The following is a 20,634-nucleotide window of genomic DNA, read 5'->3' on the forward strand; positions in this document are numbered from 1 at the left end:
CCGCTTTCATGAACTTATTGAACAAACAGTGTTATAATATTTTTTTCTAAGTGATTAGGAAAAAGACATTTCAGTAGAATAGCTTCATATGGAAATCGGGGAATGAATAGATTGGAGAGATGAAGTGTCAACATCATAGCAAGCATTTCAGTTTTCATACAGTATAAATATATTTGTTTTGAAGGATTATGAACTTAAGTACAAAACTTTTTAGTGTACAAAGAATATACATAATTCCATTGGAATATATTAGAATACAAATGCTTCAATATGCTTAGATCTATAACAAAACCTTAACCAGGACTAGAGGCTGAGGGAACAAAAGTGATTTCGTTGTATGGATCAGTCCATGTCACAAAACTATCACATGCAATCCTCACAAACTAAGAACCAGAACTTGCAAGGGTTTGAATAACAGTTTTATGCCATGGATTGGAGAGGTGCTCCACAAGGTTATCAATTGGTCCAACATGAGTCACAGAAGCTTGTACAAAGATGCCAAGAATTGCCACCATTGCCAGACGCCCTGTAACCAGAAGATTCACAACTAAGGGAAGGAGCTTTGGAGTGCTATATCTTTATTTACAAAGAATAAAGAACTGAGAAAAAAATGGTACCGTTCTTGATTTCTTTAAGCTTCGACTCACGAGCATTTTTAATGTCTTTAGCTAGGCCAAGAGGATTTAGCAGAGGACCCCCAGGGTACCTGTTTGTTGAAACAATTATATATACCTCAATGTTTACCTTATACATTGCCGAGGAGAATGCATAATAAGTCAAGCTCAGTACAAAAGGTAAATAAAACACAGATAGCATGTTTGAATCAATTTCTTTTTCCTCATAATCAATTCTGAAATCTAGAAACTATTCACATAAGCTTCTTCCTATAATTGATTATGACTTCAAAATCAATTGTAAACGAATTTCCAAACATGCATAGAATCAGATTGGAAACCAAAGAAGAAATGTGTGTTGTGTGTGTGTGTGTTGGGAAATGGAAATACCCTGGCTCTAAGCCTTCAAATGAAGCTTCCAATCCAAAGAAGGACCCCTCTTTAGCTTGAGATCCCGGACTAATGAAATCCATGTACCTTTTGGTTTCGGCAAACCTGTGCAAGTAAAAGTGATGAAATCACACCTCTAAAGGATAATGAAACTAAGAAAATATATAAGCCCCAACTCATCAAGCTGAAGTTAGCAGTCAAAGTTCTACCCCATCAAGAGTAGTTGAACAATGATCAGCGTCTGTGTGTTGGTAAATTCGTATTTTACTGCACCGGCTTCAAACCAAACAGGTATCTTACTAAGCCCTGTGACGCGAAGTAGCTGCATAGATTGCTAAGAAGTTCAGGATGACATTTGGTTGTATCTAATAGTGATGTTTCTCAAAAAACTATCTCAACTTAATCTTTGATAGATTCTATGAACTTGATATAAAGACATTACAGCAATTTTCTTTATCTTTGTTAAATACAAATGTCAAAAGAAATGTACTCACATCTGTTACTAGAATTCCGAATACCCCAAGCATTGCAAAGCGAGCATGAACCAGTTCTGCCTGCACATACCACCTTAAGCTTTCAGGATCCTCTCCAAGCCCAAGTGGGTCGAACCCGTAATCTCCGGCAAGACTGAAAAGCTTACCATTATGTTAAAATTTGAAAGAGAAACCAGCACTAGCAGAAGTTGAATAGAGTAAAAATTTGCAGGGAGGTCTAAGGGCTCACGTTCCATCAAGATAAGCTGGGGGATCGAGTCCTGGGAGCCATGTCGGTCGCGGTTGCATTGCTGCGCAAATTTGCCTACAACGTGGAGTGGTTCCTGCTCTCGAAGCAGCAGGTCCCAGCCATGAGTATCCTCCATATGGTGAAGGATTATAGATGGTGTTACTGTTGAATAAAGAGCGTGGCTGAAAAGAGTAGCTTCTTGCTATTGCTGCGGCCATTGCTTCTTTCTGCTTCTATCAGAGGATCACAAATCCAGCTTTCAAAATTGCTACTTCCACAGCCACATGCATAATAGTATAAGTTTCTCTTGGTGCAAAGGAAAATAAAACAACAAAAAGAGAAAACATGGGCCCACTTATCCATGGAGATCAGATAGATGGATAACAAATGTCTGTTTCTAGTGCTTCACGGTAACAATTTTCTCCAACCAAGAGACAGCGGATTCACAGAATCTACACAAATCAGAATTTCGTGTTGTCCATATTTTGCCACCGAATTTGCATGGTATGAACTATGAAGTACCATTGTTTTAAGACCTTTCAATTCATGTGGTAACTTAAAAGCCAAAGCACAAACCAAGTGGAGGGTGAGAAGAACCCTCCTTACATAGGGATAAATTTGAAGCGCTCAACTAAATTAGGGGATTGGTAACTCAAAAAGGGAAAAGGAAATTCAAATGAAAATTATAGAATTTTGGGACAAATTAACATTGTCTTAACCTGTCTTACACCAAAAAAAAAAAAGGAAAGCTGAATATAGAAGTACAATTTGACAATCATAATTCATCAGTGATTTCTCCTTCAACTACACGTTAAACATCTTACATAGTACATACAATTGAAAAGTTTTAAAATGTAACATCTAAAATGCCCTTAATTATGACAAAAGAGCTGTCATTAGGTCAATTGCTGAGTCCAGATTATCATCTCCTGCTGGACATGCTGAATGAGCTAACTTTCAGTGGGGTGGCTATTACCAATGGAGCCTCAGGAGAATCACTGACTGCAAACTTGTCGTGCATAAATCGGCTTTCAACAATGGAATCATCCCTAAGGACTATTTTGTAGCAGTAGCAGCTCTTTAGACCCTGTTGGTTATGGTAACAATCATGAGAACCGTCCTTGACTTGCTGGAAGTTCCATATCACACTGAACTTTCCCACTGTAGCTACTATATGTCGCTCCTGCCTTCCATTCTCCGTGACCTAAGTGACCAAGAAGTTGAAATTATAATAAAATATATTACCACAAGGATATGAAAGACACAAGAAGAAAAAAAACGACATGCCATTTCTCAGCAGATGTATAGTGACAATCTGTGTTTCAGTTTCAGCTACAAAAAACATGACATTCATCTTGAAACCAATGAACTCGCTCAATGTTAGGAATTTGCTAATCTTAACACTGGATACACTCATTACCAGAAGTAAAAAGACAGATTGAATTCATTAAAAAGAGAAAAAAAGAATTCCAAATAGAAGAGAGCCCAAGAGAATTCAAATCAGATGCCATTGTAGAAAGTTTCCATTCAGTGCATGTGTTAGGTGCATAAGAATAGGATTACTAAAGTGTATTTAGGAAAAGATTGAGGTGTGTAGGCAATGTGGGAAGTATCACTTCATGTAACAAACCCACTACATGTAGCTGAAAGGGAGTGTGGGAAGCAAGGAAGGGAACAAGGGATTCAGTCAAAGAGAGGGAAAGAAGAGAGAAACTAGTAAGTGAATAAATTGGCGGAAGCATCCAGAAACTCCAAAATTCTGGGACATTTGTAGCTTCTGTAAAGAGGAAGTTATGAAGAAAGGTCCTCCTATTTTCAGTACAAACATACCACTGTTACCAATAACACATGGAATCGAGAGCAGAATTCGGTCACATTCCTATCTATGCATGATAATTCTCTAACAGATTCAAGGGAAATGCTTCAATTCACAAAATGAAATAAGAGCATAGCAAGAATTTAAGAAAAAGATGCAACCAAGGCAAAAATCATTCAGTGATGGCATAGACCTTAATCCATCTACTGAAGCAATACACAGATATGATTGCAAATTGCAAATTACAATAACTCAAACATATTGCAAACTAAAATGTGTTTGGAAAACTATTGAAAGCCCGCTGGTGCATATTCCAATGTTAAGAGAACAGAAAAAGTCTTTCTCAAGATAAAAATGTGAAAGGATGCTCCTTAAAATTAAAGTACTTTTACTTTTTTTGTATATACTTTAACACAAAGGGCCACAGCACTTTGTAAACTTGGAAGCACAAGCTACTATCTTCACAATAAAGTGCAATTGGAGGACAACAATAATAATAGATACCATAACAATTCACAGGCAACAGAGGATATCATGATTCATAATTTGCAAAAAACAGTGGAAACAACCATAAGCAAGCAGGCAGAGAACATGAACTCACCCAAGAAAACTGAGCATTGCGGAATTTGTTATTTACTCCAGCTAAATGTGAATCCAGAGGGTTGAGCTTGAGCAACCTTGGAGCAGCAATCTTGTTTCCCATTCGTCCAGCGAAACCAGTTTTAAACTTACCATCTTTGTCAGTAAACATGGTACAAATAACAATCAAGTAGGAATCCGTTGTGCCCACAATCCACTTGCCATCAAAGGTAACATCCACGTGAGTAACAGGCGATCCGAGGCCAGGAAAAGCTGTCTTTGCCTGCCTCATGGAGTTGATTGAATAGAGACGAATCTTCCCATCAAGAGACCCAACAACAATGGAACCATCACCAGTAGTGGCAAAGCATTGAAAGCTAGTCCCCCTCGAAAACTGATGCCCTTGTGCCCAATTCAACACAGGAGTGTTCGAATTCGCAATATTCTGAACCATCCCATTGCGATCACGCATGTCCCACCTACAAAGCCTGTTATCATCCAACCCTAAGAAAGTTGATCCTGAAGGATCCAACTGAGCACCTTTGCTATCATTCGCGATATCCCTCATCGTAATCTCAGTTCCATCCTTCCCAAACTTCCACTCAGTCACAACCTTCCCAGTCTCAATATCAAGCTGGTGAAGCCCCATTGAATGAAGCTTACCCTCACCGGCAGGACTCATCAGAAGCATGTTCGTCTCCGCTTTCATCAGAAGCGTCTTCTTGGGGGTACAATGCGACGATGACTCATTCTGGTACCCATCACGAAAATTCACAAAAGCACCCTTCCCATGAATCCCATGTGCAAAATTCTTCACAACCTGAATACCATTTTCACCCACCAAGAAACTGTTGTCCAAAGCACCAAGCGCAATGCTCTGAATCCCACCATTCGCAGCTTCCTCAAACTCCTCCCGGAGATCCTGACTCGGCCGAACCGGCGTGGCGGAACCGGGGCTTTTAGAGAACCTATCCTCCGCGTCCTCCCACATGGAATCATCAGCAGCTTCAGGATTCGCCCACCCAATGAAATCCTTGCCGTAAACCTTGAGCCTGTTCTCCTCCGTGGCCTCAACGCCGTGCGTATTCTCAAACAAGCAGTTCTGAAACTGAACCACGAAGGCACTGTAGTCTTGCTCCGTGAAGAATTTCATAGCCCAGACGCCACGCGCGACGAAATCCACGCGCCGCTGATCGGAGAACGTCTTCAATTGCATATCCAATCCCACCTTGGACCGAACCTTGGATCCCACCTTCAAAACCCACCAAGATTCTTCCTCCTCATCCTCCTCCTCTTCTTCTTCTTCCTCATCCTCTTCCGCAGAGTCACCGTCGATCCGGTGGGTCTTGACGAAATTGTACGAAGTGAGTTTGTCGGAGGTTACCCACTTGGCATTGGGGGTGTTTCCACCGATATGGAGGTAGAGCTTGACAGCGTTGGGGGCCAAAGCAGCGGAGGAAGATGAAGAAGAAGCGTATTTGAGCTTGAGGGCCTTGAGCTTGGCCTCGACATCATCGAGCGACGGTGGCGTTTTGACTCGCCGTTCTGAATCGTCGCTGGCGGCGTCTTGGTAGTTTGCGTCTTCTGCTTCTTCGCGATCGGAATCGGAGGATTCGAGCAAATCGTCGCGACTCTGAGTGGCACCCATTGTTGGTGGTTCTGTGGAATTTGGGATCGGAATTGGAGATGATGATGAAGGAGGAAGAGAAGCGCCAAGTTCGAAATTTGAAAACGGAGCGTTTTCGTTTCGTTTAGGGTTTTTGAACTGAGATGAATGATGCTTATGGCGTGGACCCCACCACGTGATCCACAAGTAGGTTAGGTTGGTTGCGAGTTGCGACGATTGGGCTAGTGGCTTTCTTCCTTCCTCCATTTCATTAGCAAGTAGCAACCTCATGATAAATGAGCGAGTTTTGATTTTAGTCATCGAAAATATTAGGTGAATGAACATTCAGTTTTTACGAGCTTATTATAACGGTGGTTTTTAACAATGTTTAGAAAACCGGACCGGTCACTGAACCGGTGGAAGCACTGGTTTAAGGTTTAAAGGTTCAACCGGGGTCAAACCGAGGTCCAACCGGTAGTATTTAAATAGTATTTAAAAATAAATATTAATTATTAATACTATTTAAAATATAATTTTTACTATATATAAAATTATAAACGTTTTTAATATATTAAATATGAGAATTTAAATACTAAGTTATGTTTTAAAAAGAAAATAGAACTTCCGTAAATGAAATATAGAAAGCCACCTAGTTTTTTTTTAACTACCTAGGTAATGGTTCTAGTACGTTTCAAAATATTTCATTCCTTTTTTTTTTCAAATCATTGCATTTATTTCTTGAAAATCTGATAGTAGGCTTGTACAATGTCCAGTAGCTATACAAATTTACTTATATTTTTTTGTTCTTTTCAGTCAAAGAGTGAGTAATAAATGTTCTATTTCAAAAAAATAATAAATGCTCACAGCTTTTTATGGAAATAACTAATACTAATAGTCAGAGTGAGGAAATCAAGGGGTGCCAGCTTGATATTAACGCAGATATTAATAGCCACTGTTTGGAAAATGGAATTTTGTTACCAACCGGTTAAACCGCAAAACCGCCGGTTTTACCGGTTCTGACCGGTTTTTGACCGGTTTTTATGGTTTTTGTCCGGTTTGATAATTCCCGGTTTTGACAGCGCAACGGACCGGTGAGATGTCCGGTTCCCAGTCCGACCGGTCGAACCGGCCGGTCCGGTCCTGTTTTCAGAACATTGGTTTTTAAGTGTCGCTAAGTGTCGCACTTACAACAATTAAAAACTGTCAGTATTATATATGTTGATAGTATGTCGGCTTAAAAGTGGATGTTCAGGTATAATCACTCGTTAGTCAGTCATCGGTGTATAGTAAGAAAACACAAATGCTTAATGGCACAAGACGATTTTTCGTCTCTGTGCCTCATTTTTTTTATTGGTTGGTTTCATGATATTTCTCTTTCTATCCCTCGGACTTGAGGTTTAAGCAATGTCATTGGCTAATTTAAAATTCGTTACATTCTTAATATAAAAACTGTCGAGCCAGGAATCATTGCTCGTAAGAAAATCATCTATTCATTTTAAGAAATAACCTAGTTCGAGTCGTCGTTGTAGCTAGAACTCCAACAACTTTATCATGTGTCCGGTCAGGCTTAATGTGGCATATTAAGATGTTAAATGAGTCGGGTGTGGAATCCAAATGTAACTTTTTCTTAAAATTTAAATTTCATGTGTCTAATTATTTATTAAATCAAAGTGGAAATTTATTATTTACTACAACGCCTACGCCTTCTTCATCTTCTTCCAGCTTTGAATATCATCTTTATCATTCTTCCATCATCTTCATCATCCCTTAACATACTGAAATTAGGCGTTTGTTTCAAGATTTGGAAAGAGATTCTCGGGAATATGAAGGTTGGAAATGAACGTTCCTGCGTTTGTTACAAGATTGGAAACTATGATTCCTGGGTATCAATCATTCCCGGGAATAAAATAACTTCCACAATTCCCATGATTTCCTTCATATTGATTCTCATGAAAAGGGTTGAGAATCTTACATTCTCATGGGAAAGATGAATGAAACTTCCCACTCCTCCCACAATTTATCATTTTTACCTCTATTTTTAAGTTTTTTTAATTTTAAAATTAAGAAAATTTTAAAATGTTCCCGGAAATACAAAATACTTAACAAACACATTTATAAAATTTACCCAGGAATAACATATCCGGTAATCATATTCCTGGGAATAACATTCCCGGGAATGTGAGGAATGTGATCTCAAACCTTGAAACAAACGCCCCCTAAGGATAAGTTTTCATCTTCCAATTGACTAAGGGGGTGTCTGAATCAACACAATTTTCCATCTTAAAAAAAACTGCAAAATACTTACATATTTACATTCTTTTTTTTAAATAGAATATACATATTTACATTCTTATATGTTTATAGATTTATTATATGCTGCTTACTTATTTATAAAAAAAATTAATTAAACAGAGTTTCAAGTAATTATTTTAATAAATACGCATCAAAATGAACAATTTACAGGGCGTGGAGCCCCTGAAAAAAATGGGCCCCAAAATTTTTTTTGGTTAAAAAATGTCCCAAACGACCAACAGTGATCATATGCCAAGGTATCAAACAAATAGTATCTAGAATTCTGAAAATAAAAAACAGATAATTAGGATTTGAAATACCTACTAGAAATAAAGACACATAGTGGGCCAAAACAAAATAAATAAGAATCCTTCCTCTTCCCTAAAAATTAGCCAATTAAAAAGGGAACTTACATAATATCTTTTTCGAAAATAAGTTACATCAATATCATCTCTTTTGAAACTATTCAATATCATCAATAATATAATTTAATATATTTATTTATCCCAAAAAATAAATTCTTTTTATCCTTAATTTATTCTAATTCTCTTAGTCTTTTGTTCTGGGAATGAACATTCAAGAGAGGTATAGTACCTAGAGGTAGAGGGATTGTGCTAAGAGAGAATCAGAATGAGAGAGAGTGTGCTGAATTTCGAGTGTTATTTCATCCCATGAGTCAAAAGTCCTCTACACTTGATAACTACCTCCTATTTATAGAGCTTGGGTACTACCTATTGGGCCAATTGGGCCTCCGAGGTCAAGGCCCATCTGAAGGCCAGGGCCCCGCCTCAGGGCGGGATACATGCTGGGCGTTGCCCCTCTAGGGGCTCGCCCAGTCCACTAGTCCACAAGACACCGAGCTCGAGGTACGAGAGCTAAGAGTGTCTTTTAAATGCTTTTACATATGTCTTACAGTACACCAGAATCTGCACTGCCAACATGGCTTGAGAAAAGAGAAGTAAACTATATCGCCAACATGGCGTGAGCAAAAGGAAACTTGCATTTTCAGTTACCCAGTCCACTGACTTGACGAGCAACCCGAGCTGGCAAGTCCACTAGTCCACAAGCGGCGAGAACGATTACTTCGTATTGGCGATAAGTTGGAGCAGGTGTATGATCGTTCGCCGGCGGAAAAGGTGGCTGGCATGGGTCATGTGCTGATCATTCAATCACCGACTGGCGGTAACCCCGGCGAGCGGCTGAACTTTGTTGTTGGTGTCACCTGCCAGGCGATGGTGTTTGATCTTTATAATGGCGAGGCTTTTCGCGCTTTCCCACAAACAATAACAATTGGGTTTGACAGCCAAAAGATGAAGGGCGAGCGCCCTTGGTCCGCAAGTCCACAAGCTCGAAGCAGGAGAGCGAAGTGTGTCTCCAAACTGTGACCGTCAATCTCTGTCCCCTTGTGATTCCCCTAGCAAGTCGCCCGTTGCCACTTTCCACTTGGTACGGCGTTCCTCGGCTGGCGGTTTCGACCAACGCGCAGGAACTATTCCCAAGTTTCTAGTTGCAATAGCTTCCCCGCCTAGAAGATCACCTAGCCACGCTACTTGGCGGGATCAACAAAGGATGTATAAAGCGTGTAGGTCGCCGACATGGCGCAAATGAAACACAAACCGCCAATAGCGCAAGGAAATACGCAAATACATGAATCTCCGATTGACGCGGGACCTAGAAAGATGGTGTACAAACGCCTACAAGATTAAGGAGTCGTGGTGGCCCGCCTTATATGACGTGACTCGCTGAATAGAAGCTGGCTCGCCTGATGACATGGTCTCCCGCCAATCTCCCCCGCATCCGCCCCTCGTAGCATCTTCATGGATCAAGTTGCTTCTTGGGCGAGCCCCCTAATATGGCGAAGGGACTCAACCAGTCCACAAGACACCGAGCTCGAAGCATGAGAGCACAATGTGTCTTCAAGCTGAAGTCGCCGCCGCATCGTCCCTAGGAGAAGATCCGCCCAGCACGCATGCTCCTACACTCGCCATAGTCTACAAGTCCACCAGACTCTGTGTCCAAGTCATGAGGAGTAGGAGTGTCCTCACTTGCCGCATCGCCATCACCATCTTGCTTTAGCCTTATAAGAAATTAGCTTGACTTGCTCGCCACTCTCAGCGTAAGGCCGCCACCATTTTGCGGTAGGTCGCTACCCTCATTTTTGGCGGTAGGTCGCAACCCTCTTGCGGTAGGTCGCGACCCTCTTGCGGTAGGTCGCCACCATTTTGCGGTAGGTCGCTACCCTCATTTTTGGCGGTAGGTCGCGACCCTTTAGCGGTAGGTCGCGACCCTCTTGCGGTAGGTCGCCACCCTTAGCGTGAGGTCGCCACCCTTTTGGCGACTTTTGTGTGTCTAAAAACTGAGTCTTACAGGTCGCCACCCATAGCGTTTGGTCGCCACCCTTTGGCATGAGGTCACCACCCTAGCGGTAGGTCGCCACCCTTGGTGTGATCGTCCCATTTCGGGACTCAAAGTGCTTTGGGTTCCAATGGCCAGTTGGATTACCAAAGCGGTGCTCAGTAGAATGGGCAATTTGTACCCCACACATCGCCAATGAATCCGGTGGTTACGTGGGCTTTTCCGGGGCTAATTTAGTTCATCGTGAAACTTGTTTCACTTTGTAACTAAATCGCGCCATCAGGAGCTTGTCCCACCCAATAACAAACCGCTTATGGAAGAGTCTTCCAAGTTTCATAAAACTTTAATGGTGTGCCTCAATTCACCCACTCCTTCTCTTTGATCCGATTTCTCCTCTCTGTCTGAATCAAAACCAGTGAAGACAATATAACTTCTAATATCAACTTCAAAATAAGAAAATTAGGAAATACAACAACTGAGAAGGGAATCAAATGAAAGATGGAGGAAAAGTTTGAAGGAATTGGAAAATTTGTTGCCAGCGATCTTAACCATAGCAACGCTTTACTCGCCAAACTTCCACGGCCAAAACAAAACGTGCCCGCCAGAATTCCGCCGCCGGAGTAAAACGTGCTTGCCAGATTCCAACGCCAGCGACGTTCTCCCGCCGCCGAACTCCATCGCCAACAACACTTGCTCGCCGCCTAACCTCAAAACGTGCTCGCCAAAGCCAACGCGTGCTCGCCAAAGCAAACGTGCTCGCCAAAGCAAACGTGATCGCCAGAATTCCAACGCCTCATAAAAAAAAAAACGTCTCGGGATTGGCTCTGCTCTTCATGTATTGTGCTCTGGGCAGATTCCTCGCCTTCGTTCTTTTCTTCGCCATTACCAATCTGCTCTCCCTCGCCTACATGCTTCCTCGATCTGAAGCTTCACCTCTGTTGACGCTCTTCATTGTCGGTCTGAACCGTGTTGCTCCGATCTGCCATCGCTGGATGCGCCTTGAAGAATCTCGATCTGTCATTCTCTCGTGAACGCACCTTGTTCTTTCCCCTCCGCCTTGCCACCGATCTGAAACTCCTCCTTTTATCGCTGCTTGGGCGACGTGTCGCCCTTTTCCAACTTCGCGCGCTTTCTTTTGAAAGCGTCGTCCTCCTCATCAAGAATATAAGTGCTGGCGCGAGCACGCATCTCCTCCATCGAACGCGCCGGCTTACGTGTCAATTTGCTGTTCAACCCTCCCGGTAGCAAACCGTTTTTAAATGCTAAAGCACAAGCTCGAGGCTCCTCGTCCTCAACCTTGACCGACGCTGCGCTGTACCTTGCCATGTACTCTTTCAGTGATTCTCCTTCTTGCTGGCGAATATTATATAGGTCGTTGATCGTCACCGGCTGATTCTTATTCGCCGAGAATTGCACTAGAAACTTGGATGAGAAGTCTCTGAAATTTGAAATCGATCCGCGCGGCAAAGTTGTGAACCACGCCATCGCCGTCGATTTGAACGTCGATGGAAACATCCTGCACTTCACCGCATCTGACGCCGCAATTATCACCATCTTCGTATCAAAATACAGAAGATGATCCTTCGGATCGGAATCTCCGCTGTAAGAATCCAGAACTAACGTTTTCATGTTATCCAGAATCGCCACACTCTCGACATCTTCCGAGAACGGACGGAACTCAGCCACGGAATCTGCTTCTCTGCTTCCATCACCTCGCTGCTCGCGGCGGTAGAAATCTAACTGAGCCTGTAGATGCTCATTCCGCTGCTGGATGTTGCCAATGCTGCGCATCAAATGGCGCCATTGCTCCTGCGTCACCGCCGGTTGTTGTTCCGGAGCAGGTGAATTCTCTGGTGAGCGCTCCAGAGATCTCACCTGTGAAGGCGATGGAGGAGGTGGTGGTACAGGAGGTGATGGAGGAGGAGAAGGCGATTGTACTCCTGTCGTTCGTACCGGAGAATCCAGGACCACACGATGAGGCCGCCGAGGCGGCGAAATCCGCTGTCGCATTGGTGAATGATGTTGCCTCCTGCGTCGAGTCTCCATCCAAACCAGAAACGATGCAAACTCGATCGGAAAACCAATCACTAATCACAGAATCAAAATCAGAAAACCAGAGAATTGCCTAATCACAATCAGAGGTAACTTCATGCACAATCAATCCACGTGAATGGGAGTAGAGAGTTTACAGTCCCCACAGACGGCGCCAAATGTTCTGGGAATGAACATTCAAGAGAGGTATAGTACCTAGAGGTAGAGGGATTGTGCTAAGAGAGAATCAGAATGAGAGAGAGTGTGCTGAATTTCGAGTGTTATTTCATCCAATGAGCCAAAAGTCCTCTACACTTGATAACTACCTCCTATTTATAGAGCTTGGGTACTGCCTATTGGGCCAATTGGGCCTCCGAGGTCAAGGCCCATCTGAAGGCCAGGGCCCCGCCTCAGGGCGGGATACATGCTGGGCGTTGCCCCTCTAGGGGCTCGCCCAGTCCATCTTTCACTCTCCCTGTTTAGACCACATACGCTTACGCAGTTACCTTCTGCTACTCATCAATAATCATTTTCTAAAATATATGTTAGACTTTAGTGTTTACTTTATTTATATTTCTTTAGTATTTTATTTAAATTTTATATTTAGATTCCTTGCAAATGTCAAATAGAAAGTTATATTTTATATAATATATTAAGTCTCTTTAAAATTCTTTTAAAAGAAAGACTCCTTTAACATTTTCGCCTAAGGCCCCAAAATGTCTGTACACGGTCCTGACCGATGGGTAATAAAGCGGAAATGATTCTAAAAAAGATACAAATAGAAAAGAGTAATAAGTAATAAAGTTTAAAAAAACATATACATATGAAAAAATATTAATTGGGTGATTGGGTAGAAAAAAATAATTTAAGAACCAAAATGATTACAATGGGTTTGGTTTGGATTAAGGTAAAGTGAATCAATTAATCAAATAAATCCAATTACGTTTATTTGTTTTAGAGATCAATCCCATGGACACATCAGTTCAAACGCAACTTTTTCAAGAAAAGTATTCGATAGTTATTGTATAATGAGGTCAATATGTCCCCCCTACCGGTATCATGAAAATTAATATGTTGTTACAAATCCTAGCTTAATTTCTAGAGGCGGTGTGGCCAGGGACCAGACTGGTACGTGGCTCTTTGGTTTTTCAGCCAATGTTGGCAAGGGTAGTATTACTTGTGTTGAGCTTTGGGGTGCGTTTCATGGCCTCTAGGCAACAATCCATTGGGGTGTGAAACGAGTCCTTCTCTCCTATGACTCCAAAGTATTGAATTATTGAATGGGTGGGACATGTCTTTCCATCCTCACTGCCACTTGATCTCTGCTTGCAAGAGGTCCATGACTATGTTGGATTATTGTCGTGTAAGACATGACTAAAGAGAAACCAACATGGTTGTGGACGTCGTGAACAACCTTGGAGTTCTCCTCCACGTTTCTCCCCCTCAAGAGGTTGGTGATTCTTTGCTCTTTGATAGGGTTGGAGATACCCGCTTTGCATTTCCTGTTTTCTGGGTTCCCCCTTCCATTTTGATCAATAAAATCTGAGGTCAATATAGACACAAATTCTGCCAAGTGCTTGAATTCAAATAGGCTTCATTTGGGCGTAAGTTGTTATCGGTGTCTTTGATGGATGTCAATTCAATAACACTAACACCAGAACATCCATCTCCTCCACTGTCTCTCATCATATCCCTCACCTTTGCTACATCATCCCACCTCCCCACAATCGCATAAAGATTTGACATCAACACATAAAATCCACCATTGTTGCAATTCAATAAAAACAATTTTTTTGCCAAGCATTCCCCAAGCTTGACCTCTTGTTGGATGCAACAAGCACTTAACAAAGCTCCCCAGACAGCTGAATCAGGCCGAATCTCCATGCTGTTAATGAATTCAATTGCTTCCTTGAACAAGCCAGCTCGACCCAAGAGACCAACTATGCAAGCATAATGTTGCAAACTTGGCACCAAACCACACTCTTCTGTCATGATACGGTAGTATTTCATTCCTAAATGGACAAGTCCACTATGGGTGCATGCTGCTAAAACTCCCAGGAAAGTGATTCTATCCGGTTCTAGCCCTTGTTCAAGCAGTTCAGAAAAACATTTGAAAGCTCTATGTTCATGTCCATATAAACTATAACCTGATATGATTGAGTTCCACGTCGCCAAGCATGGATCCTTGATGCTGTAAAATACCTTTTCAGCATAATCTAATCTTCCACACTTGGTGTACATGTCTATTAGAGCAGTGCCTGTAAATTCTTCCATTTTCACATTGTTCCTCAGGACATAGCCATGCAGTGTCTCTCCGGTCCGCAGGTTCCCGAGCTGGCAACACCCAGATAGCAGACTAGCGATAGTAATGGCATCTGGTTTTTGTCCATACATGTTCATTTTGGAGAATAACTCCATGGCATTACTTGATTTTCCAGCCTGCACACAGCCAGATATCACAGAATTCCAAGTAATCAGTGGTTTTTCACTCATTTCGGAAAACAAAAATAAAGTGCCTTCTATCTCATCAAATCTTGAGTACATGCTTATTAGCCCATTTGCAACTAAACAATCAGTAGACAGCGCGCACTTCAGCCCATAACCATGGAAAGCACGTCCAATAGCAAAATGAGAAGGATCTTCAATTCCATGAAGGACACTGATCAAGGCAATTGCATCCGGTCTTATGTCTAACCGCAGAGTTCGGATAAAACACTCAACTGCAGACTCTATGTCACCTTTTTCAGAATAGCTAGAGGTCATAGCTGTCAACGTAATCAGGTCTTTTGTGGGATAATATTTGTAAAGCAGTTTTGCCATCTCTGTGAATCCTTGCTTTGCATATAGACAAACCAGTGAAGTAACAACAGAAGCATCATTGATGAAGCCACATTTGATAATACAACAATGGACAATTGTAGGAACTGCATTTGCCGAAATAAGGTTCATCATAGTCACTTGACTAGGTTGCAAACCTTCCTTCAGCATCTCTTTGAAGCAAAGCACAGCCTTATTCGAAAGACCATTTTGGCCATAGGCACCAATCATGGTATTCCAAGAGACAACATTCTTCCCATCCATTCCTTCAAATAAGACTTGGGCTGCTTCCAAATCATCATATTTAGCATATATTGAGATAAGGGCATTATTCAATTGAGTATCCCAACCAAGGCCAGCTTTGAATGCAAACCCATGAATGGACCTACCTTGAAGAATCAGTTCACGAATACCACAAGAAGGTAGTAAACTAGCAATGGTTGTTTGATTAGGTCTGAAATTCTGTCTTAGCATGTGTACAAAGAGTTGAAGAGCGTCATAAGGATACCCATTTTGTGAATATCCACAAATCATCACGTTCCATGATACAACATCTCTATAAATCATATCTTCAAACAGTTGGTGTGCATGAGAGGTGAACCCAAGTTTCATGTACAAGTCAATGAGAGCAGTATTTACATAAAGGAATTGGTTTACGCCTCGTTTCGCCAACTGGGTATGAATCTGGCTTGCTTTTTGCTCAGAGGTTGATGAACCAAAAGCAAAAGAAGAGGAAAGACAAGCTTTGATGAGTAATGAGAAAGTAACATCGTTGGGGTTATAATTTGCTTGTAAAAGTTGGCGAAAGGTAACAAGTGCACACCTTGCATTTTGGAACAGGGAGTGAAAGTGAAACAAGGACAAATTGGGTTTGAAAGCAGCTATGTTTCTGTTGGAAGCCCACTTCATTTCATAACCAGTGCTTCATGTGTTTTTTCTGAAAATTGACTGATTGATATAGGAAGAGAACAGCTGAGATAAAAAGTGTATAGGATGGGAAGATGGATAAATGAGAGATATAATAGAAAAAGAAAAGAGATGAGGAAAAAAAATGTGAGTGAAATGAGATAAAAAAAAATGTGTGAGTTGAATCAAAACTTGAGATCATTTATAGCTCTTTGACTATGAGAGCACTTTAGGGGTGTTCATAACCGAACAAATCCAAACAAAACCGAAAAACCGATCCAAAAAAACCGAAATTCAATCAAATCGAAAACCGAACAGACTAAAAGTTGAAAAAACCGAAATTATTTATTGGATCGGATCGGATTTCGGATTTGATTTCCAAAACCGAACCAATCCAATCCAAACCGAACATTCACAAATATATATACTTTTAGTTATACATATATCATACAATTCACACTTACATAGTACATATTTATTGTTTATATATTTATTATATGAGGCATGCTTATTGATAAAATTACGTTTGAATAAAAAAAGTTTTCAAGTAATTAGTTAAACTATATACATACATCAAAGTAAACAATTATGATCATAACTTATAAATATATTGACTATGTTATAATTTATGAGTGTTATATTGATGTCATAAATTATGTATCGTTATATTTATTATATATTATATATTTTTAAGATTCATACACCACAATTTCAAAGTATAAAAAAAAGGAAACAAAAACCGAACAATCCAATCCAATCCAAACCGCTATAGATTTGATCGGATTGGTTCGGATTTGAATTTAGTAAAAAATTCATTGGATGATAAAATCATAAAACCGATGAGATCGGATTGGATGATTTTTCCTCTGAAAACCGATCCAATCCAATCCGCGAACATCCCTAAGCACTTGAATTTGAGAGAATCATACTTGAGTCAAGCTTTGTCACTTTTCTTACATGTAAGACTTCACACTAGTCTATTGTAAAAAAAAATAATGAGTTCACACTCACTACACATACACCCATGGACAGAACCAATAAAAATAGATAGAGGGAGCCAAAAATTTAACACGACAAAATTTTCAATAGATAACTTTTAAGTGAAATAAAAGTAATTGCTAACATAAAGAGAATGGATGGCTTCCTTGTTGAATCAGAGGTCCAAGCAACAATCACAAAGGCAAGAAGAGATTTTTGTAAAATACCCATTGAAAAAAGTAAGAGTAACATATTAAAGTGAATGTTATTGTTTTTACAATGGGTTGTTTAAAGCACTAGTGAAGGGTAACATAACCCACTTTTGTGATTCAATAGAATTATTTATAAAAGTAAATAAATAAATTACGAAATTTTTAATCTATTTATTTTAAATATCATTGATTCACCAATAATGAAGTTAAGTTACTCTCGTAAATGTTTTAAACAATTTTTTTAAGAGGTTTGAACTTTGAACTATAAATATCTCTTTGTTTACTATTGAGTAGTTCGAGTTATTTTATATGACATGTAAAAGGTTAAAATGTAGTATAAAAAGTGTTTATAATTTGTGTTTATGACCTTATTGCATAGAGGGTACACATATTTTCACTAGGAGTAAAACACTTTCACGATTAAGAAATGTTTTAACGACACAAGGCAATAAAAGCAGATACAAATTCATTCTTATAGTAATAATTTTTCTCTCATGAATATGAATATGATCATCCATATATATTAGGCTCCTATATATTATATAGGCTCATTGAGGAGGCGATCGCTCGTATTGGTGAAGTGTAGTTCCGTTCTTACAAACACTCACATAAAAAATAAGAATAGAAAAGAGAGAAATACAAGATGTGATTGATAATAAATTAATAACACTATTTTCTAATTTGCACCAATACATACATGTAAATTTTTTATAATTATGACCTAATTTTTTAAAACACTCGGACATTAATTTTCACTAAATTATGAGATAATAAGGGGTTGGTTGGCTACTAAAAATGAACATTAAAGAAAAAATAATAATAAATCAGAAACACAGTGCGTGGATATGGTAAGTGCGTGTCTGTTCCTGATTTGAGGTTTGTTGTGCAGCACAGATATCATCGGAAAGGAAAACCGCGCTGTTTGATTCCACTCGACAACGATCAGGTGAATCTCAACCTTCCCTTCTTCCTCTTCCTCTTCCTGTTTCTCTTCCAATGCATTCTTTCTCACTCTGCTCCAACTCCTCAAATGGCAGCTGAATTCACACATTCCACATACATGATATTCTCTGCAAACAAAACACCATGCCCCTGATTGCCATTCACACGCAGAATCATCTCTCCTTTGCCAGCATCAAACTACTACTAGACCCATGTTTACATGGGGAATCTAGGACTAGAATTTCCCATGTACCTTTCAGCTTGGTTCATAATAGGCACAGTCATGGAAAACTATGTCTTGGGGGGATAAACATTGAACCTTCGATCAAAATCAGGGGGATAAGATCAGTTGCAGGAGAATATCAACAAGATGAAGATGAAGATGAAGATGAGGATGTGTGTCCTGTTGAATGTGTAAGAGAATTCAAGACTGACGAAGAGTTCTGCAAAATTCTGGATAAGGCTAAACGAGCTGGGTCTCTGGTGGTGGTTGATTTCTTTCGCACCTCTTGTGGAAGCTGCAAGTACATAGAGCAGGGTTTTGCTAAATTGTGCAGGAAATCTGGTAACCATGATGCTCCAGTTATCTTTCTAAAGCATAATGTGAGTATGCTATTATCTGTCTCTTTTGCTCCTTTATGTTCGATCTAGACAAATAGATCAATTTGTCTAAGAGAAATTCATGATGATCAACTAATAGGGGTTTTATTTGATTACTTATTTAATTCATTAGATTGAGCATGTTAAAATTATATCTACAGAGTTTCTTATCCTTGCATTGCAGGTTATTGATGAGTATGATGAGGAATCCGAGGTTGCTGAGCGACTTAGAATCAGGGTACTCCTTTCTCTTATTGATGATAACTACTTAACTGGTCTATATAATACTAGGAGACAGCTAATAGTATGTTTGCATATCCGTTAGCACTACATGTTCACGCACACTTTAAGATAAAATGTGAATAAACTGGTTGAAAGTTTGTACACATTATATTTAACTAGTATCCAGACACACTCTAAGCATCCCTCATCCACACTTTGCTGTCTAATCATAGTTATGCTTTGGATTCGAGTTTATCTCTCAAACTATATACTATCTCCCCAACAACCTTTTATGGATAATTCTATCTTCTCCCTGTCTCTTTGAGATAGATGTCATGTTGTGTATCATTTGTTCTGCACTCTGCTTTGAATAACTATAGTTCATGCTTTATGATCTTTGGAATTTAAAATTAAAGAAACAAATTGATGCAGGCTGTGCCTCTTTTCCATTTCTACAAAGATGGGATCCTGTTGGAAGCATTTCCAACCAGGGACAAAGCTAGGATTGTTGAAGCCATTCTCAAGTATTCATCTCTTGAAGCAGAAGATATTTTGATTTAACTTCAAGGCTGGTCTTTCTTTGTACCAGACACAATTCATTAAACAACATTCTGTATACTCAATAAAATAGTATATTCGCTTTGTTAGCCGAATTCACTTTGTTGGGAAGTATCCAGTGGTGAGTTTGGAGCATGCCTCAGTGATTTGGCTCAGTGGTTTGGCTTCCATTTGGTGCTGGTAGGGTCTAATATCAACAATAATAAATATTTAATGAAATTTTCTTTATGTTCATGTGATCTGTCTATTTATATAGGCTAAAAAGCATTTTTGGACCCTAATGTTTCAAGTTTGTGCAAATTCTGCCCCTACTCTATTTTTGTCGACGTTTCTACCCCTCATGTTTTCACACAGTGCACCGTCTACCCCTCCGCCAGTCAGGCTTCCTCAGGAGAGGTTCCTGAGTGGATTGGAGAGATGAAGAGTAGTATATGAAGTTGATGATGATCAAGGAAATGATATAAATTAAATTTGCTTGATGTATATATTTATGTATGTAACTGAACTGGTTAAATGCATGTTTTGCTACTTACAAGTCTTGAGTTTGAATCTCTCATGCACCATTTTTCCAATTTCACTTGTAATTTCCACGTGGCAGGTCCAAAAAAAATATATAAAAAAAATCAAATCAGCTCATTCCGTTAGTTTTCTAACGTTTGACTGACGGAGGGGTATACAGTGCACTGTTTGAAAACATGAGGGGTAGAAACATCGATAAAAATAGAATAGGGGCAGAATTTGCACAAACTTAAAACATCAGGGATCAAAAGTGCTTTTTAGCCATTTATATATAACTAAGACCTTTTAATGTTTGCAGATACTAGTTTAGCCGTATAGGAGCAGGGCAATGCCAGTGCCTGTGAATGTGATTCAAAACTCAATTACCTTAGTTGGATGATTGAATCTCCAAGATATTCATTATTTAGAAACTATAAAATGAAAATAGGTAGCCAATTCACAAAGTGGATGTTTGCTTCCATGTCTGTTTTGCGC

General features: G+C 40.0%; 4 protein-coding genes across 4 annotated transcripts; 1 reads left to right on the plus strand and 3 right to left on the minus strand.

The window, feature by feature from the left end:
* Positions 1-133: 133 nt before the first annotated feature.
* On the minus strand, positions 134-2,034 carry LOC130721785 (photosystem I chlorophyll a/b-binding protein 5, chloroplastic). The gene is made up of 6 exons (XM_057572403.1): positions 1,728-2,034; positions 1,499-1,631; positions 1,214-1,326; positions 1,005-1,109; positions 618-706; positions 134-526 (listed from the first exon to the last, which is right to left on the minus strand). The coding sequence occupies exons 1-6, from the start codon at positions 1,943-1,945 to the stop codon at positions 384-386; spliced, it is 801 nt and encodes a 266-aa protein (XP_057428386.1). The 5' UTR covers positions 1,946-2,034; the 3' UTR covers positions 134-383.
* A 364-nt stretch (positions 2,035-2,398) lies between these two features.
* On the minus strand, positions 2,399-5,917 carry LOC130721769 (protein CYPRO4). Its single transcript, XM_057572402.1, has 2 exons — positions 4,145-5,917; positions 2,399-2,931 (listed from the first exon to the last, which is right to left on the minus strand). The coding sequence occupies exons 1-2, from the start codon at positions 5,768-5,770 to the stop codon at positions 2,650-2,652; spliced, it is 1,908 nt and encodes a 635-aa protein (XP_057428385.1). The 5' UTR covers positions 5,771-5,917; the 3' UTR covers positions 2,399-2,649.
* A 7,343-nt stretch (positions 5,918-13,260) lies between these two features.
* On the minus strand, positions 13,261-16,290 carry LOC130721801 (pentatricopeptide repeat-containing protein At2g04860). Its single transcript, XM_057572404.1, has one exon. The coding sequence runs from the start codon at positions 16,130-16,132 to the stop codon at positions 13,955-13,957; it is 2,178 nt and encodes a 725-aa protein (XP_057428387.1). The 5' UTR covers positions 16,133-16,290; the 3' UTR covers positions 13,261-13,954.
* A 1,816-nt stretch (positions 16,291-18,106) lies between these two features.
* LOC130721817 (thioredoxin-like 4, chloroplastic) lies at positions 18,107-19,875 on the plus strand. Its single transcript, XM_057572405.1, has 4 exons — positions 18,107-18,265; positions 18,357-18,864; positions 19,046-19,099; positions 19,516-19,875. The coding sequence occupies exons 2-4, from the start codon at positions 18,406-18,408 to the stop codon at positions 19,642-19,644; spliced, it is 642 nt and encodes a 213-aa protein (XP_057428388.1). The 5' UTR covers positions 18,107-18,265; positions 18,357-18,405; the 3' UTR covers positions 19,645-19,875.
* The last annotated feature ends 759 nt before the right edge of the window (positions 19,876-20,634 follow it).

The sequence above is a fragment of the Lotus japonicus genome, chromosome 1 (assembly GCF_012489685.1).
Source record: "Lotus japonicus ecotype B-129 chromosome 1, LjGifu_v1.2".
NCBI lineage: Eukaryota > Viridiplantae > Streptophyta > Magnoliopsida > Fabales > Fabaceae > Lotus > Lotus japonicus.

What these genes read in the sequence shown, in the direction of transcription:
- LOC130721785 (XM_057572403.1), bottom strand. Translation starts at nt 1,945, where the DNA reads ATGGCCGCAGCAATAGCAAGAAGCTACTCTTTTCAGCCACGCTCTTTA. An exon ending in TCGGAATTCTAGTAACAGAT is followed by an intron (nt 1,327 to 1,498) that starts GTGAGTACATTT and finishes CAATCTATGCAG; the next exon opens with CTACTTCGCGTCACAGGGCT. An exon ending in GCTTAAAGAAATCAAGAACG is followed by an intron (nt 527 to 617) that starts GTACCATTTTTT and finishes TTCTGGTTACAG; the next exon opens with GGCGTCTGGCAATGGTGGCA.
- LOC130721817 (XM_057572405.1), top strand. Translation starts at nt 18,406, where the DNA reads ATGCCCCTGATTGCCATTCACACGCAGAATCATCTCTCCTTTGCCAGC. An exon ending in TTATCTTTCTAAAGCATAAT is followed by an intron (nt 18,865 to 19,045) that starts GTGAGTATGCTA and finishes CTTGCATTGCAG; the next exon opens with GTTATTGATGAGTATGATGA. An exon ending in CTGAGCGACTTAGAATCAGG is followed by an intron (nt 19,100 to 19,515) that starts GTACTCCTTTCT and finishes AAATTGATGCAG; the next exon opens with GCTGTGCCTCTTTTCCATTT.
- LOC130721769 (XM_057572402.1), bottom strand. Translation starts at nt 5,770, where the DNA reads ATGGGTGCCACTCAGAGTCGCGACGATTTGCTCGAATCCTCCGATTCC. An exon ending in GCAATGCTCAGTTTTCTTGG is followed by an intron (nt 2,932 to 4,144) that starts GTGAGTTCATGT and finishes TTGGTCACTTAG; the next exon opens with GTCACGGAGAATGGAAGGCA.
- LOC130721801 (XM_057572404.1), bottom strand. Translation starts at nt 16,132, where the DNA reads ATGAAGTGGGCTTCCAACAGAAACATAGCTGCTTTCAAACCCAATTTG.